Genomic DNA, 18705 nt, shown 5'->3' on the forward strand with positions numbered 1-18705 from the left:
TTACTTTGGTTATAATTTGGACGTAATAGTTTTATTAAATAGTTTCTGTTGAGCAGGCAGGATACAAGTTAGGACCAACACATCTCTCGTCACCTCAGGGAACCTTAATGAACTCTGTTGACTGTTCTGTTAATTGTGCTGCTGTTCTAAGCCTATTTGCTGGTTGGGAAAACTTGTAGCCTATTTGTTAGAGGTGGTTGTCAACGTTACTCCACTGCAGTGTACAATAGTCATTACATGTCTCACTGCTTTCCATACCTAGTTCCCTCTGTGTAATTGTTTGTATTATTTAATGGACCTTAAGTCAAAGCTGAGCATGATGATGCATCACTAGTTTTCATTAGTCTAGAATAGTGCACTGCACTGTACAGTGCACACAGCTGGGCAAAATAGTGCCGTTTTATTGTATTGCATACATCTTAAAGCCAGGCAATGCATAAGCCTAAATGCATAGTTCGAATAAAATATCAGTTTTGGGGGGGTCAGATAATTGTAATGATATTGAGAAAAAATATAATTACAGTTACAATACAAGTCAACTCCTATTTTCACTGTAGGAACATTTTAATAGTATACTCCTTAATCACATTAAAGATTGCTCAGGTTTCACGTATCTCCAAGTAATTGTGTTGATTTGACACTGACTACCATAGACTATAATGGAAAATTGGTTCTTTTGGATATATAATAACAATGAGATATTATATAGCCTACTGATTATAAGTTTGTCGCATGTTTAGACCTTGTATGTGTGTTGCACAACACATGTTGCACTTGGCGATCACGGTGGGGATTGATTGATATGGTAGTGGACCATGATGGTCATAGAAGAAGTGAAGGAGCAGTACTCCCAAGTTCACATGTTCGTCACAAAATTCACCCAAACATCTAATCTAAAAGACTAATCTAAACACGAACTAAACAGGCTATAAAATTGTGTACTTGGAATATAAATCTGAAGACACGCACATATAGCGCTTTTCTTAGTAGGCTATGTTGGATTGGCTTCGTTTCTGTTGTAAAGACGATCAAAACAGACTAGCTGACAGTTTGGCATGAACGTGAGATGACGTTTCACGGCCAAATCAAATAACCAATCGGAGGAGAGCCCTTCTAGCCAATCAGAGGCGAAAAGGGCGGGACCTTCCCCTACCATCCTGGGAAAAAAAATATCGCTGCCCGGCATACGAACCCCTCACCCGTATGTACTTTCAATGGCAGATTATAAACTTAAGAGAATACTTTATTACTTGAAAGAAGTAAATATACATTAATGAGCACATATATTTTTGAAAGAACTAAGTGTTTTTTGCTAAGAATCAACTAAAAAAGTTACAGTGTAGCTTGGCCCGTTCACACCAAGGACGATAGATATCGTTCTCAATATTAAACGATATAAACGAGCTATAATGCTAACGGCACAGAGAAAATATATCGTTTAAATCACTTTCAGGACGATTTTATCCAGCTGATGAACGATAAAAACTTTTGACAGCCAATCAGAATCCATCTTGCGGCACGCGCTTAGAATAAACAACAATTTCGTCCGCTGGTTTGGACGCTAATATATCTGTTTTATCCAATGTAATTATTCTAAATCATTCACAACTTTCTCAAACCAGAAAATTATCTTTTCGATTTAAACTTATAAAGCATCCCTCTCATCTCAAAGACTCTTCAACACCTGGATGCAGTGCAGGACAGAAGCACTAGGGGTCGGTATATAATGCCTGATGACAGCATGTAAACTCAAGAAATAAATCAATCATTTTCCATGGAAGCAGGTGTTTGATATAGAAATGCTTTTGTTTTGTATTATTTCCTTGACAGAATTTTAAACTTTAACCGAACATAAATAGAACCACAGTAAAAACTAAGAAAAACAAATGTACTGAGCATTTCAACATTTTTTTACACAAAAAAAGACAACCATGGAAATACAATGGAGTGAAAATATTCTTTTACAAAAATCACATTCAAATCTCAAAAAGCTATAGGTTCACGTGGAGTGTTAACATTTGCTTCAGTTGTAGCTTTTCAGTACACCTCTCATAAGAAACTACAAAAATGGTCGGAGCTGTCGGAGAATGTTCTCCTCAAGGGTCTGTGAAAACCACTGTCACTCCGAAGTCTTCCTTATAGATGTCCCAGGTCTTAGATTTGTGTGGATTGTCCAGCTCCTCCCTCGAGAGATACAGTCTATGACACAAAAACATTAATGCAAAAGATTTCAGTGAGCTCTCGGATGACAAAAAAAAAAAAAAAGTACTGACAAAAAAAAAACCCACCTGTTGTTCTCAACAAAAGAGGTGTTAAACCAGAAATAGAATGGACAGTCCTCGTAACCCTTTGGCAGACCCTTGACAGAGAGAAAAAAGGAAGTTCAAGTCCCAGTGAACCTCATTCAAACTTTACACCAACAGCACTTCATAAAACATATGGGTCAATTAAATACTTAAAAATAGTGGAGGCTTACAGCACTGGACTCAAACATGACCTTCACATCTCCAGTCACGACAGGCCCTTCCTGCAAACTGATGACCACTGCATTACTACCAGTGTCAGGAAACACCTGAAAAACACACACACACACACACACACACACACACACACGACAGGACGATCAGACTGAAATGAAAGCAATAGATCCTACAAACAATTGTGCATAGGTGTGTTTAGTAAGCCAAAAGTTGCTAGTTTTGCCCTTTGAGGCCTATTTTAGAGAACAGAAACATGCATTCAACACAACAATCCTCTCCAGCTTTGCATACTTACTGTACAGTTCTGCTGTTTAGCACAAACACACTGGAAGACGAGCTCTCGCTTCACTATGATCTTCACCTTCAGGTCACTGCCATTGCTCTTCCCCACACCTGAACAACCACCACAGCTTTTATACAATCTACCATAGTTTTTACTTTTTTTTTTACTTAATATTTACTTAAAAATGCAAGTTGTATAGCATGAAAATATAATTTAATATTAATATATAAAAAAATTTATATATATATATATATATATATATATATATATATATATATATATATATTTATATATATTTATATATATTTATATATATTTATATATATTTATATATATATATAAAATATTATATAATATTATATAATATTTATATATACATACATATATATATACATACATACATACATATATATATATATACATATATATATATATATATATATATATATATATATATATATATATATATATATATATATATATATATATATATATAAAATATTATATAATATTATATAATATTTATATATACATACACACACACACATTCATTATGAATATATTATATTTTATATTGAAATTCACTATATTTTATATTCAATATATTTTAAAATACTTATATACTGCAGGGAGATAAATAGATAGACAGACATATGAATAGTTTAACCATGAAACTCTATTTGAGTTCTAATTGGCTTGTACATTTTCAGGCAATTGATTTCATGTAACCATTACCATTTCCCTTTATAACCATGACTGCGTGCTATGCAAATTATTATTCCATCCCTCCACCTGCCTAGATCTGCTACAGAGGGCCTACCCCTCTCTCTAGCAACAGCAGCGTGGATTCATTTTTATGTTCTATTAATGTTTGTTTGGCAGTTTGCTGGTTTGAAGCATTCAGGTGTGTTAACTCCATGCCAAGGAGGAAAAACATCAGCAATGATCTTAGAGAGGCAAATGTTGTTGCCATCAATCTGAAAAGTGTTAAACGGCCATTTCCAAACAATTTGAAGTCCGTCATTCTACAGTGAGGAAGATTATTCACAAGTGGAAAACAAGTCAGTTGCCAATCTTTCCAATCCTCCCACTGTGCAAAACACCCAAGAACCACACCCTCTCCCTACACTCTACAGGCCTCAGTTAACATGTTAAATGTTAAAGTTCATGGCAGTACAATTAGAAAAAGATGGGACAAGTATAGCATGTTTGGAAGGGTTGCCAGGAAAAAAGCTTCTTTCTAAAAAGAACATGGCAGCACGGCTTAGGTTTGCAAAGTTGCATCTGAACAAACCTCAAGACTTCTGGAACAATGTTCTTTGGACGGACGAGACCAAAGTGGAGATGTTTGGCCATAATGCACAGCGCCACGTTTGGTGAAAAGCAACACCTCATGCCAGCGGTCAAGCATGGTGGTGGAGGGGTGAGGATCCGGGCTTGTTTTGCAGCCACAGGACCTGGGCACCTTGCAGCCATTGAGTCGACCATAAACTCCTCAGTATAACACAGTATTCTAGAGTAAAATGTGAGGCCATCTGTCCAACAGCTAAAGCTTGGCTTAAATTGGGTAATGCAACAGGACAATGATCACAAGCACACCAGCAAATCTACAACAGAATGGCTAAAAAAGAAAATAATCAAGGTGCTGCACTGGCCCAGTTAAAGTCCAGACTTCAACCTATTTGAAATTTTGCGGCGGGACTTTAAGAGAGCTGTGCATAAACAAATGCCCACAAACCTCAATGAACTACAGCAACGTTGTAAAGAATAGTTCCTTCACAATGATGTGAGAGACTGATAAAGTCATATAGAAAAGTTATTGTTGCTACAGGTGGTTCTAGAAGCAGTTTAATCATAGGGTGTACTTAGTCTGTCACACATGGCTTCTCCATTTTGGCCTTATTTTTGTTGGTGTGATATGGCATGTTTTTGTTCATCTGAGGTTGTATTCACCCAATTTAAAGACCTGCTAACGACCAGATTCATTTTTTGATTATGCCCTGATATGTAAAACCATAGAATTGTACGCCAAGGGTGTACTTTCTTTTTCACATGACTGAATATATACATAGTCATTATATAATGCTGATATTCATTTAGTTGTCATGATTAATGGCTGAGTCTGACCTGCGATGGAGTGGATTCGAATGCTCTTTATTTTCAGGCTCTTCAGAGGTGGTAGCTGGCGGTTGTATTGATTCTTCATGATCTCATAATAACCGACGTACCTGCTCTGCAAGTGCAAAAATGAACAGAACATACATCAATAAAAAAGATCATACACATTCATTGCTCCAAAATGGATCCTTGGCTTCTAATGCAGTTTCACACACCTGAGAGGGAGTTTCAACACCCTGGAACTTCGAACTCATGCTTTTATCAGTCCGTCTCTCGCCAAAGTAGTCCAAACTCTCCTGTAAGATGTTTTAAAGAAAATTCAATACAATCTTGGATGAGAAAGTCTCTACATGTCAACATTCATGACCAGATCGTACCTGCGCACTCTCAAACTGGTCACTGTCGATGAGCCATGTGCACACCATTGTCCCAGTCCGCCCTGTTGAACAAAACCCAATGCATTGAACATTTCAGACTGTATTTACATAGAGCATTAAAACACCATCAAACAACATACCTTTTCCTCCTTTGCAATGGATGGCGATCACATTCCTAGAGTCTGCCGCCATCCACTCCCTAACGCAGGCTGTGTACCGCAGCATATCACTGACAGGAGAACAGACAGAGATCAACAGAGATTCATGACAACATGCTTGCTGGAAAATAGATTTGCCACTTCAGCAACATGTTCTAATGTTCAGTTGTGCTGAGAGATACTTACTCGAGTGATGGCACGTTATGGTCATCTATCATAACACGCTGCACTCGATAGTGAAATAACTTTGGATCATAGCCCTTCTCACCTGAAACAAAAATTGGCTACCATTATTATCATGCCTTTTAGAAACAGAAGAAATGATCTGAGGTTAACTTAACTGGTATTTAAGGTAATATAATCATTGAAGAGAAGCGTCTACTCACTACAGAGATTAAACACCTTGTAGTGATCCAGATGTTTGGTGTCCAGGAATCTAACCACCTCCTGAAATGTGTCATTTATGTATTGATCATACAGTTGTTGCAATGTTTTCATGAACAACTTTAAATCGAATTAATTTTTTTTTAAACATTTGTGTTATGTTAGTGACTTACTCTGATGGGGTTCCTATAAAGCGCCTGCTTCCCAGAAGATGGAAAAGACATGGCAATGACTCTTTCTGAAGAGAGATATGACACTATCAAACTGATGAATCACTTTGGTTTGCAAATTACTTGATTTTACTATTTTGTTATAATGATCTGATTAAAAATAAATAACCACAGACAAAACCAAACCTGTGACATATGTGAGGTCCAGATCAAACCCATCTTTTTGGTACCGTCTTTTGTTCTCGGACACCTGTGAAAATGATTATATAAAGCTTATTTATGTAGAAAATTTTAAACACCATAAATTGCTTACATGAATAAGAGATTAAAAACATGAAAAAAGTAGGGCTGTCAAACGATTAATCGCGATTAATCGCATCCAAAATAAAAGTTTGTTTTTACATAATATATGTGTGTACGGTGTATAATTATTTTCTATATATAAATACACACACATGCATGTATATATTTAAGAAATATTTGCATGTATATACTGTGTATATATATTTATATTATATATAATTTATATTATATATAAATATTTTATATATAAATAACACATTTTCTTAAATATATATATGCATGTGTGTGTATTTATATATAGAAAATAATTATACTCCGTACACAGACATAAATTATGTAAACACAAACTTTTATTTTGGATGCGATTAATCGCGATTAATCGTTTGACAGCCCTAGAAAAAGCATTTAAAATAATCTAAAAACATAAAAACCAATGCAACAAAAAGAGAACAAATAAGAAAAAGATCTAAGTTTAAAGTGCCACTATTATGCTTTTTTGGATATTACGTTAAATGTAGTGTTTATACAGCTGTGTGTGAATGTAAAAGGACTGCGAAGTTTCAAAGATCAAAATGTATGATAAATGGAGTTTTTATCTCCAAAAAGAAGGAAAAGATTCTGAGCCGCCTGAAATGATTCTTCAGTCTCATGACCTGCACAAACTGATTTAGGTTTGTAACAAATTTGCATATTGCCAGCCTATGGTCTTCACTGGCTGCCTGCGAACAACATCTACTCTGACCCGCCCTCAAACACTGTAGTTGTAGCTGAGGCCTGGAAGATTTTGGTTCTTGTTGTCGACATGTCGAGAAGACGCTGTTTTCTGTGCTACAAAATACACAGTGAAATGAACAGTAAGGAATGCCGTTGGTTTTACCGTATCAATCTCATATGTTGGGAGTGATACGGTAAAACCAACGGCATTCCTTACTGTTCATTTCACTGTGTATCGAGTGCCGAGGAAGCCTCCAGAGCTGATATTCAGATATGGTAATGGACGTTTGGTTTCTGACACGTGCTGTAAGCAGTAGACCAATCACAACAGACTGAGCCATCTGACCAATCAGAGCAGAGTAAGCTTTCGGAAAGGAGGGGTTTAGAGAGACTGAATCCGTAATTGAACCATTTGAACCACTGTGACAAAAGACATGATGCTGCAATGTATATTATGGGAAAATAAGTGTTTTTTGACCTTGGATGTATGTAAATCTATTGTAGGAGACCTTCAGAACTAAATTTGGAACCTTTAAAATAGGATAATTGGGGCACTTTCATTTTAAAATGGATTAAAAAGTATAAAGAGGAATGGTAAGTATATAAACAGATTGAAATAATGTGGTGTAAAACAGACAAAAAAAATCACACTCACAATCTGATTGGCCGAAAAGATACAATCACAAAGATACAAAATACGACAATTTCCTTTGTTTCTTAGGTCACTCACCATTCTCCTGGTGACCTTTTCAAGCTCTTTCTTCTGAGATGCCAGTCTGAAGATGCGTACCAGAATCAATATCCTCAGAGATCTCAGGAACGTGACCACCCTGCAAACACACCATATTAACATTGTTACATTAGTATCATCAACCATGAATGCTTTCTGTTAAATCTGGTGTACCTTGGAATCAGGCTGGCTCCTGACAAATCGGAGAATGCGTAGATCATGGTGACCACCAGGGTAATGACCACAATACAAGCATCTATTATGTTCAGTTTGGAGCTGAAATACACCTTGAATCTGAGAAAGAAGATGATTTAAAAATGGTTGACCAGAGACTGCAATGGAATAGATCCTGAATATGTAAAATGATACCTTTGCACCAGGTTTTGATAACACTCATATATAATCAGTATTAATGCAGAGCTTGCAGACCACTTCATTTATTTTTGTGCTTGAGCTCTAGGAAATTGTTCCAGAGAGATAAAAACTCATTTTGGAAAAACAGAAAGTGCCGGGAAAATGTGTTTCCTGTAGATCATTTCCTATCATGAGTGACTTGAACACTACAGCATTATTGGTTGTTGTTAGCATTGCGTAAACATTATGTGCTGACTTATAGTTTGCAAAATTATTTTGAAAAACTATACTAACCCCTCCACATAGACGCGAAGCAGCACATCGATGAGGAAAAAGAAGGAAATGACAAGTGAAACAGCCTCCAGTGCACTTCCAACATCACGACTCTTGTTGGAAAGGGACAAGTCCACAATGACCAGAATAATGTCCACAATGATCAGAACTAGGCCAAAAACACTGCAAATAAGAACAAAAGTTGCCTGTTGTATCATTAAAACATAGCCTAAAATCTATTTTTGGAAAAAAAACTTTTTTTATAGGATTTTATAGGTCCTGTGAGCCATCTCTTTATATGACACTCTGAAATGAAAAGATCCCACTCACCGGAAAAAAAAGGACATCACAAAAGGAGTTATAATTTTCCGGACACGACTGCAAAATAAATCAAACACAGAATGAGACATAAGAATTTTAGTCTTAAGACATCACATTTGTCAACAAATTAGAAGCTTACTTACTGGTATATAGTGTCCGGCTCCTCATTCTCTTCCCTTCCATCATCGATCTGCACCTCTGCCTCTTCTTTCACCCCATTACTTGGCCAACATAGAAAAAGTACAATGATACAAAGTGCTTTGAATCATGTGGTTTTAGTGCTGAATTACTCATTTAAAGTTGGTGGAGTAAAGGTCATGATGCTGCTGAAGTGTTAGTAACTTTAATTTAATGTTATTCACTTACCCATTAACTTCCTTGGAATCTAACCCAGGGTTAAAATGCACAGATGTCATTTTTACAGGAAAGTTTCTCTCTGAAAGATTACAAGAAATTAATTAAACATTCCAGAGGAACTTTAGTTCAATTAAAGCTGGTATATCTACTCAATAAATAAAAAGCAATTACATTGATAAATAAAGCAGAGAGTCTAACTCACCCTAACATGACAAAAATGTACTTACTTTAGACCTATAAATCTTTAGAGGATCCAAATGTAAGGTTTCAGATGTGGACTAAAAGATTTGTCTTATTAATATCCCATGAATCACTAATCCCAAAAGTTGTCTGCAACACAAGGTTTCTAAATCAACTATGAAGCCCTAAACTAAATCCGCATAATGTAATATAACAAGCAATTGTTTGTTCCAATCTGAACAAGATCATAGCAAAGGAATGCCAGCATTGGAAAAAGCGATACAAACCTGACAGAAAGAAAGCGCATCCGGGAAAGCTGTTTTCCTTCCTTTTGCTTGACTCGCTTTTCTGCTATCTGAACAGTCACATATTCCTCAAACAGTATTTTTTTCTCATGTCTCCATGATTGTCTATGAGCTGTGACAGTCCCGTGATTTTCTGAGATAACAAAGGAAGGAGGTTCAAAGGTTGGCAGTAGTTTTCTTACGTCTTCCATCCACATGCACACATTCACATTCACACCGCCCCTTTTTTCACTCTTTTGTTGCGGACGTAGCGGTTTTTTAACTTCCTCATGCGCTTTACAAGTTAACAATCACACAAAATCAATTTAGACGAGTGGTAAAGGTGATAACAAAACAAAAAGTCTCACTGAGACATTATACAACTTCGTAGTGTTATTAAAATATGGTTTTAGTGTGGGTTCAAGTGTGTGGGTGTGCGTGCGCGCGCTTCTACTTTATAACCTACTATATTTTTTTTATTTTCAACATTAGGTCATTTAGGAATTTTTTTTTTTTTTTTTTGTGTGTGTGTGAAAACGGCTTCGTAAAACAACGAAGTAATGATTTAATTTAAATCTAAATGCTAGTGCTAAAAGACGTAAGCTGTGTAAGAATTAAAGGAACAGTTCATCCAAAAATTACAATTCCGTCAATTTTATGATTTAGTAGGCTACTCGCCCTCATATCTTTCCAAACACATACGCTTGCGTACGTAGAACACACATGTAGGCTATAGTTTGTTTTAAACGTGAAGCCTCAAGCACCATTAACCTGTCCCAAATGGCTGATACACTGTTGCGAATCATAATTGAAGATTGTGTTTTATACGGAACAAAAGTTCCACATAAATTATAAAGAAAACAAAACTTTTACATTGTTGCTTCTGGTATGTGTGGAATGGGGGAAGAGCATCATTCTGAACCAGAGAACAGATAATGTGGACCATGCGGAACCAACAGCCTATAAATATAAGAAATGAACGTCTGGAGGGCATTTCATTGACACATAATCTGGAAGAGGAAAGAACACCACGTTCTGTATGTATGCATTTATATTTAATAAACTTGTATTTTTTTAATTGGTGCTACTCTCGTATGATAGCCTACGCCTACTTATTTTTTAATTTTTTTATTTACTTACATTTCAAAAACTTTAAATACTACTTTACTTTTTAAACATTAGTTTAACGTTAATGCAAATTAAGTGGAAAGCTTACAGCTGATGTTTCTATACTTTGACAAAATTAACACCTCTCTATTTTCATGTGAAGAATATTAATAAATGGTCATGCCACAGCTGGTTTTTATCTTGGTGTTTCAAGCTCTTACATCACTTCAAATCTCAGTAAGTTCACTCTTTGACCAGAATGTTTGCACTACAGTGTCTGGACATTAAATACATAACAAAAGAGCAATGTTGTCTATTTATTAAGGCAGAGAAAGCATGCCAAACACCTGAAGTATCAACGCTGAAGAAAGAGATTCGTATGCTGAATAATAAATTGTTGATTGGGGAATGGAAAGTTATGCATCTGCGTGCTCACCGTCGATTCAGACTGGTTCCCAACCTGGAACTATCACTGGAATACAAGAATACTTCTGACAACAACACTGAACCTTCACCAACCCTACCAAGCACTGGAGGCTCATTATTAGTTCATGACAAAGGTAAAGTTTAAACACTTATAAGAAACGTGTGCAAATGTATATTAGGCTATTTATAATTAAAACCTTTTAGAATTTTATTAAGTTAATAACATTTTTAAAACCCATCTGTCTGTGGTCTCGTGTCTATTTATTGTATTTCTTGCATTTTAACTTATTGCTGGGGTTAAACAGACGTAAATGGAAAAGAAAAGTACATGCTTTGTGATACACAGAGAGTTAAAGCTTTAATAGCCTAATGAGTTTGATGGAAAAAAGCTAATCTCGAAATGGTTGAATCGTTGTATTATTATTTCTGTAATTTATATGTCCGTTAGATTGTACTGAAATATATGACAGACTAAAACCAGGAAGCGGATTCTACAGGATTAAACCCAAACCGTTACTTGAACCGTTCCTTGTGTACTGCGACATGGATGATGGTGCTGGCTGGACTGTGATTCAGAAACGGATCAATGGGAAAGTCGATTTCGATAGGTAAGTCTGATGCAAAGGCTGTAATAGTGTATGTTTTTGCTTACCGTTTGTTTGTTCACATTTAGACCTACAAAAGATCAATATGATCAAATCACCATTTCTATTCACAGAAAGTGGGAAGATTATAAAAATGGATTTGGTAATTTCCAGTCAAGTAAAGATGAATTCTGGCTTGGGAACGATCATATTCATGCCCTGCTCAGTGATGGTAAGATTTGGATAATGAGTTCATCACTCTGCTTTTCTGCTCTACAATAATATTTTCCAAATCCTCTTTAGGTGAAAATGTATTGAAAATTGAACTGATGGACTGGAATGGAGTGAGATCATATGCCATGTATGACAACTTCAGAGTTTCGGATGAAAAGGTAAGTTGATTTTGGTTCCTACCATTAAATCTTTAATTCCAGCCATACGAAATTTATAGGGATGAGAAGTCTCCTATTTCATCACGTTCCTCTCTGCTCACATCATTCCTCAGGATAAATATAGAATGCACTACGGGATGTACAGTGGTCAGGCAGGAGATGCCCTGTCCGGAGGAGCCAATATGGTGGAGCAGTGGTCAGCCTCTCATAATGGCATGCAATTCAGCACCCGGGATCAAGATAACGATCGTTACCTGCAAGGAAGCTGTGCTGCAGAGAACAAGGGAGGCTGGTGGTATAACAGGTGATGCTGAGGGCTTTCTGAAATTTTTAGGTACAGCTTTTCGTATACTAAACACCCTGTTTTATGTTACCTGTTGCTTAATTACAGATGTCATGCTGCCAATCTTAATGGGAGGTTTTACAGAGGTGGAGAGTACAAAGCCAAATATGATAATGGTGTAGTGTGGGGCACATGGAGAGGACTGTGGTACTCTCTCAGACACACGGCCATGAAGCTCCGGCCCAGCTCCTACATGGACAACATAGGGAGTGGAGGAGGACCCGTGGAGTAGCAAGGCAGCTGAACAGTCTCATCGTGCACATTCGTGTATTTTACAGTGTATTATCTATAAGACTTATTGTAGTTTATTGAACCTTTCTGTCAACCACAAGACTGCCAAAATCAAGAAAGGATATTATTAACTGATCTTGGTAGATTCAATGAATACATTGGCTTATCTTTACAAAATATTATGATTATGATTTGATATTAATCAAAATACTATAATTATTCTTCTTTGTGTAAAAGGGTAAATAGAATCATAAATACTTTAACTTTGCATGCATTCATATAATAGCAATCTTAGTATAAAATATGTGTACCATAATAAAGCAGCATCTAAACATACTGAAAGTCTTGATTGAGATTATGTATCAAACTATTTTTGTAATGTATCTTTAACATGGTCAACAGTAAAAAGAAACATTCAGAAAATAAATTCATATTTACATTTACTGTATGTATATTTTCATCTGTCATGCAAAACCTGAGAATTCACATTTTCCAGTGTACAAACAAATCCAAAGGTTGTCATTCTTGTGGTATGGATAATGGATAATATCAAAAATGGCTTTTCAAATTAATAGTCAAACCCCCATAAATAAAAATTGATAATAGATTTTACTTGATGTACAAGGATATAAAGTCCACATGAAGCAAAATAACCTGCTTCATTCAATAGAGCTTTTATTTTGAAGTTTGAGTTTGCATCAGCAGAGTGTCAGAACCTCCCAGAAATGCAGGATTGTTTATGAATTGTTATGAAGTTTATGAATGGTCACAACCTCTACTCCATCATCCTCACCCAAGTATCCAGAAATGTCCATCATGTGCTGCTCTGATTCTGTTAGACTATATGGGGAGTTGCTGTAGTCCGCAGAGAGAGGAAGGCTGCGACAGCGTCCCCTGCGCTGGTCTGAGGTAGAGAATGTGGAACTGCGTTGCCTTTGGCAGGTAGATGAATTCGCTTCTCGTAGCTTCCTGGCTAGTATGTTCCTCTGGATAGGCGAGGGACCTCTTCTGCTCCAGTTCTGTTCTGCCCGTTCAGCTCGATCCAGAGCGGAAGATGGGCTCCTGGCCACATGATGACGATCCATCAAGGGCTCTTTTGTTGGTGTCACTGGAACTGAATCTTTCGAGTTTGACTGAGATGGAGGAGTGTCAACCCATGGTTTTCTCCTGTGGTCCACTGAGCTATCAGTCATTCTAGGACTGGAACAAGACCAGACCTCAAGTTCAGGAAGCGTATGCTCCCAGGTTCTGCTTCTACAGCTCCCCTCTGGTATTTGGCGAGGAGTCACCTGGGTCATGCTTCTTTCTCGGTAGGGTCGGGACAGGGGAAACTGCTGCTGGTTGTTCTCGTGGAAACTTGAGGATCTCCTGAAATTGGGATTCTTGGAGTAGGGCACTCTACTACGCTCTACCATCTCCACCCAGTCTGCTGTTCGCTCAAGACGACGGGCGTTGGCACTGAATGCAGACTTCGGTGGACCCAGCAACAAGTCCACCTTTTGTCTATCTGATAAAGCATTGTTTTTGGGAGACCACGTAGGTTCTGGAAAGGGAGACCATATTCGGAAGTGGCTGCTGCTTGACTCTTCCGGGCTGTCAAGTTCTTGGGGTGCGGGAGTTAGACCGGTAGGGGTTGAAGCCGTTGCTTCTAGCATGGTGTCATCGACTGGACTCTGGGACACGTGGTAGACTTTAGTGGCCTCTCTTAAGCCCTTCTTCTTCATTTCCTTGAGCTGTTGCTGAGCCAAGCGGTAGCCAAAAATAGGGGGAAGGATCTTTTGACCAGAAGGAGACATTCTCTCTGGGTCTTGAGAAAGGGGAAGAGGAAGGGACATGCTCTGTTGACAAGCCAACACACCTCGGTCCGAAGGTCCCTGCCTTGCAGGCAAGGTAAATCCCTTCTGTAGAGGAGCTGCCTGGAGGCTTTCGGAGAAACTGGGTCTCTGCATGCTGTGACCACATATAGAAGCTTCATCAGAGTTCTTTCGGCCACTGGGAGAGTGCAGAGAGCCACGGCGCATGGAGCTGCACTTTGGAGCGCGGCAGAGTTTTCTCCACACTGTGATAAAGATGGTGGCCAGAATCACAGCCAGGCACAGGGAAATCCCAGCCACTACCACTAGATTCCCAGCTAGGGGTGTGCTTGCAGCTGGCGGTGGAGTGAGGGATGGAGGGAGAAGCTCCTCTAAAAAAAACACACAAAAAAAGGTTTGTTCAGATGTCAAAAAATAAAATAGATAAAAAAGTAAGTAAAATGTTTACCGGTGCAGTCTTCTAACGAACAGTGAGACTGCTCCCTAACCATGCCAGTGCATTGCATCCCACCACTAGAGGGCAGCAGACATTCACGGACACGCTCTCGCACCCCTTCACCACATGTCACACTACAACCACTCCATGGCTGCCACGGCCCCCACATTTCTTCAGGGCAATGATATGGTATTGGAGAGAGAAAATACATTAAAAATGCTGAATATTATACACATAAACACCTTAAATTGCATTTCTAAATTGATTTTCTAATTGACAATGTAAGTAATGCTAATTCCAGATTAAAATAGCTATGTTTTGTACATGCACGACAGGTAAAAGCAGACTCACTTGTATGTCTTTGCACAATCACACAGGTGTGTGCTAAACTGGGAGCCTGACTGTAGACGAGTGTGAAATGGAAGCAGTACTTATTCCTGCCAGGGTCAAAGATGGAGCAGTTAAACTCAGTCTCATTCTCCCCTTGCGTGAGGAAGTTGAAGGCCATGTGAGAAGAAATGGCCTTGTTGTTACTCTCTTCCTTATAAAGCAGAACTTTTCCATTTGTAACTGTACAGGGAGGAGCGATTCGATGGACAGACACTGCTCCCTCACATCCACTTTTGTAAATGTTATCCACATGAAGCTTGTAGGCGAACATGCTAGACAGGTAAAGAGGACCAGAGGATTTAATGTCTTGCTGGGTGACAGGGGATTTTAGGGAGATCTTGATGAAGCCACGCTCTGTCAGAGGGGACGCACATGGCATCTCCACATGTTGTGACCTAACTACTTTGATATCATGTCTTATCCGGTTCTGCACCTTCTCAAAGGTGTTCCTCCCAACCTGGACTTGTTCAAGGTAGCTGACGTCAAGGTGGAGAGTTGAAGCTTTGCTGCTAGAACAAGAATGGAAGTGGTCATTAGTGGACACACCTATCCTAATGTCATTAGAACTTTGGTTGTTCCTGCCACGATCCACAGTCAGGTGAAAGGTGGGCCAGTGCACATGCAGAACAGGACTCCACCACCAGATGGCACTTATGTTAGACATGCCAAGGTTGTGCTTCTGCTCCAGTCTGAATCTGAAATTACCTGCATACAGGAAGCAGGAGCAGTTAAACTCCAGTGACCCTTCTGATTGGTTAAAGAGAAGAGACCTGGAGAGCACTGTAACATTCATGTCAATGTCAATCAGTGACACTGTCAGTCTGTGGTTGGTGAAGTTGCTTTCGGTGTTGTAATCCACAAACACACTGGAATTGCTCAAGGCAATGTGCATTGATGGCCAGAGGTGGATACCAGCCATCGCTATGGGAAAGAAAATATAAATTAAAACCAATTAATAGACTTAAAACATAGTAGGCAAAATGTAATGAACCTGTGGTATTACTATGTAAGTAGCTTAATGAAGTCAAGAATCTTCTCCTTATAAGTAGATATTTACTTTTAGTAATCCTTGCTCATGCAAAACTCACACTGATGCTAGGGTGGGTTGCCAGGGTGTTGCTATGCGTTTGCTAAGGCATTCTGAGTGGTTGCTAGCATGCTGCAATGCAATTACAAGGCTGTTCTGTGTGGTTTGGTTATTTACTGGCCCAAAATAAAGAGTCCAACACTAGAGACTAAGTCTCTATGGTAGTGGCCCTCCTCTGGCTCAGATCACTAAAAAAGCTAGATGACTGCTAACTACAGGCCTGGAAGAAATGTAACTTTGTTTGGTTTTATTGCTACTAAGTATGGCACACTCAGAAAACAACGTATAGCTGTCATTGGGGCGGTGCCCTTTCAAAAGGTACACCTTTGTACCAAAAGAGAGTGCATATTAGTACCTCAATGGTACCAAAAGTGTACATAAAAGTGCCTAAATGATACATATTAGAACTGTTTTAAAGGGTACTACTGTCCCAGTGATAACCTTTGTACCTTTTCCCCCCAGAGAGAGCAGGTAATAATGTGGAGAAAAGGGAGGAACAGGATCTTTAGAATAAGCAAACTCACCATTGCCAATATGCTGCCTAAAGCACTACAGCACCATTGTGATGAAGCACACACGCCAACCAGGCCATGCTTTAACTTAATTGTTCCTTAAAAAATTGTCATTTTTTCAGACCTGGATTAGACCTCATGGTTTGTCACTGACATTACTATAGATTTTTTTATTATTATTTCAGGTTGTGCATTTTATGCCAGATGAAAATAGAAGGCATTATACTACTTAATACAAATAAGTTCTCAAGTTAAGTTTTCAAGTTTAAGATAAGTTCTACTGCTGTCTATTACTGAAGTATGAGAACTTGAGGAGGCATTGTGATTTACAAACTCTCTGTGTGTGTGTGGGTCACTTCCTGCAGAAAAAACAAATGCATCCAGGGGAAGAGAGTGCAGGAAAAGTCGGTGACCCTCCCTTCCCCCTCCCTCCATTTTACTCTCCAACTGAACCCGATTCACCACGGTGCACTTGAAACTGCCAATCACTGACCTTCATTTAAACACTATTTTGCATGAGAAGCAGGGAATTTGGATCATATAACTGAACATTTGTGCCGTTGTCATGATCCCTGCAGACCCATGAGAACTAAATATTTGATTACACCTGTTGCATTGTTTGGAGTTCCTTTCCTTGCCACACTCGCCTTTGGTTTGCTTGTTAGGGGTATTAAGGTATGATTTTCTATTAAAGCTGATTTGCCATGCAGGATAAACTTCTTTAAATGCAAGAACGCCTTCTCACCAAATCCCAACAGGAAGAGCAGCACAAATGGGGTTGCTGTAAGGAAACCCTGTGTCATTCCGACGTATGCAGCCTCTTATCCCTCTTTGTCCGCATCACCCCAAACCACTATTATTCTCCCTGTCCTGAAACAGACATAATTCAATCAGACACAAGGGATTAATCAAATACATTCATTCAATACCACACTAATTTGTTTGGGCAACTACTTGACTCTTTCATTGGAATATCAATCGGTGGAAAAATTAATTTGAATATCTTCTTGATAATCTCATATTTTAACACATAGTACATAGACTATTCAGTAGCTACATATATATATATATATATATATATACACTTACATTTCATAAAATACTTAGGCTACACACAATGTCTTTTCTTTATTTCTTTTAAATTTATTGTGTCCATAAATTATTGAGCAAGGTTCAACCATGATTTTTTTATATACATAAATTCCATGTACATATTTTTCATTAATTAGCCTATATTTTATCGTAAAAATAGAAATATTAAATATAGGCTAAATTGTAGTTGTGACACTATACATGTGAACACTAAAAACACAAGGTAAACATTTGCAGATATGTAGCCAACATAACACTGATCTATTACAAAATAAGGTAACACTTTATTTTACAGTGTCCTTGTTACATATGTTACATGTACTTACCATAGTAATAACAGTAAATTATGCATAATTACATGCAACTAACCCTCAACCAAATCTTAATCCTACCCTATGGCTAATTAACTACTTGTATTTAAGATTAGGATTAGTTGCATGTAATTAGGATATGTATAATTTATAGTAGGCTAATTACTATAGGAACTATGCAACGTGAGTAGCCTAACAAGGACACTGTAAAAATGTAGTATTATCAAAAAAACTCGTGCATTCTGCCACTTATGAACGAAACCAGTTCAATAGCCCACATGCGCAAATTAAAAGTAAATAACCTATATATAGACGTAGATGTTAGAAGCACTTTACTTACATTTGACATTGAGTCGGATGAATACCGTCTGTTCTTGTATCCGTATGGGGCTGAAAGATTACCGTGAGTTTTGTTTATGAGCGTTAAATGATTGAACGTCACGGAGCGGTCCTGCTCTGAGACGCGCTCTCGTGAGCGCGCCCTCACAATTCGC

The 18705-nt window shown here is 38.0% G+C and overlaps 3 protein-coding genes across 4 annotated transcripts; 1 reads left to right on the forward strand and 2 right to left on the reverse strand.

The window, feature by feature from the left end:
• Positions 1-1226: 1226 nt before the first annotated feature.
• On the reverse strand, positions 1227-9737 carry tpte (transmembrane phosphatase with tensin homology). Of its 2 annotated transcripts, none has more exons than XM_079861621.1 (19): positions 9490-9737; positions 9032-9101; positions 8809-8886; positions 8675-8722; positions 8366-8527; positions 7892-8011; positions 7718-7817; positions 6157-6220; positions 5974-6038; positions 5803-5863; positions 5603-5684; positions 5399-5487; positions 5259-5320; positions 5097-5177; positions 4891-4996; positions 2776-2873; positions 2477-2572; positions 2289-2359; positions 1227-2199 (listed from the first exon to the last, which is right to left on the reverse strand). In XM_079861621.1, the coding sequence occupies exons 2-19, from the start codon at positions 9079-9081 to the stop codon at positions 2097-2099; spliced, it is 1536 nt and encodes a 511-aa protein (XP_079717747.1). In that variant the 5' UTR covers positions 9082-9101; positions 9490-9737; the 3' UTR covers positions 1227-2096. The 2 variants fall into 2 exon arrangements, with proteins under 2 accessions (XP_079717747.1, XP_079717748.1); XM_079861622.1 differs by having other exon boundaries at positions 9250-9496.
• A 535-nt stretch (positions 9738-10272) lies between these two features.
• Positions 10273-13011, forward strand: fgl1b (fibrinogen like 1B). The gene is made up of 8 exons (XM_079861854.1): positions 10273-10523; positions 10757-10830; positions 10919-11153; positions 11468-11627; positions 11738-11835; positions 11907-11995; positions 12109-12299; positions 12387-13011. Exons 2-8 carry the CDS (start codon positions 10768-10770, stop codon positions 12568-12570), a joined length of 1020 nt encoding a protein of 339 aa, XP_079717980.1. The 5' UTR covers positions 10273-10523; positions 10757-10767; the 3' UTR covers positions 12571-13011.
• Positions 12625-18703, reverse strand: thsd1 (thrombospondin, type I, domain containing 1). The gene is made up of 5 exons (XM_079861853.1): positions 18552-18703; positions 17554-17678; positions 15171-16130; positions 14832-14990; positions 12625-14754 (listed from the first exon to the last, which is right to left on the reverse strand). The coding sequence occupies exons 2-5, from the start codon at positions 17609-17611 to the stop codon at positions 13307-13309; spliced, it is 2625 nt and encodes an 874-aa protein (XP_079717979.1). The 5' UTR covers positions 17612-17678; positions 18552-18703; the 3' UTR covers positions 12625-13306.
• Between the last annotated feature and the right edge of the window lie 2 nt (positions 18704-18705).

This window comes from Squalius cephalus (genome assembly GCF_949319135.1).
Source record: "Squalius cephalus genome assembly, chromosome: 24".
NCBI lineage: Eukaryota > Metazoa > Chordata > Actinopteri > Cypriniformes > Leuciscidae > Squalius > Squalius cephalus.

Coding starts and splice junctions, on each gene's coding strand:
- fgl1b (XM_079861854.1), top strand. CDS start 10,768: ATGGTCATGCCACAGCTGGTTTTTATCTTGGTGTTTCAAGCTCTTACA. Junction 11,154..11,467: donor ATTATTAGTTCATGACAAAG/GTAAAGTTTAAA, acceptor TATGTCCGTTAG/ATTGTACTGAAATATATGAC. Junction 11,628..11,737: donor GGGAAAGTCGATTTCGATAG/GTAAGTCTGATG, acceptor TTCTATTCACAG/AAAGTGGGAAGATTATAAAA.
- tpte (XM_079861621.1), bottom strand. CDS start 9,081: ATGACATCTGTGCATTTTAACCCTGGGTTAGATTCCAAGGAAGTTAAT. Junction 5,488..5,602: donor CATAACGTGCCATCACTCGA/GTAAGTATCTCT, acceptor TTCTCCTGTCAG/TGATATGCTGCGGTACACAG. Junction 2,200..2,288: donor TCTTTTGTTGAGAACAACAG/GTGGGTTTTTTT, acceptor TTTGTGTCATAG/ACTGTATCTCTCGAGGGAGG.
- thsd1 (XM_079861853.1), bottom strand. CDS start 17,611: ATGACACAGGGTTTCCTTACAGCAACCCCATTTGTGCTGCTCTTCCTG. Junction 16,131..17,553: donor GCTCTTCCTGTTGGGATTTG/GTGAGAAGGCGT, acceptor TCTTTCCCATAG/CGATGGCTGGTATCCACCTC. Junction 14,755..14,831: donor TTCGTTAGAAGACTGCACCG/GTAAACATTTTA, acceptor TGTTTTTTTTAG/AGGAGCTTCTCCCTCCATCC.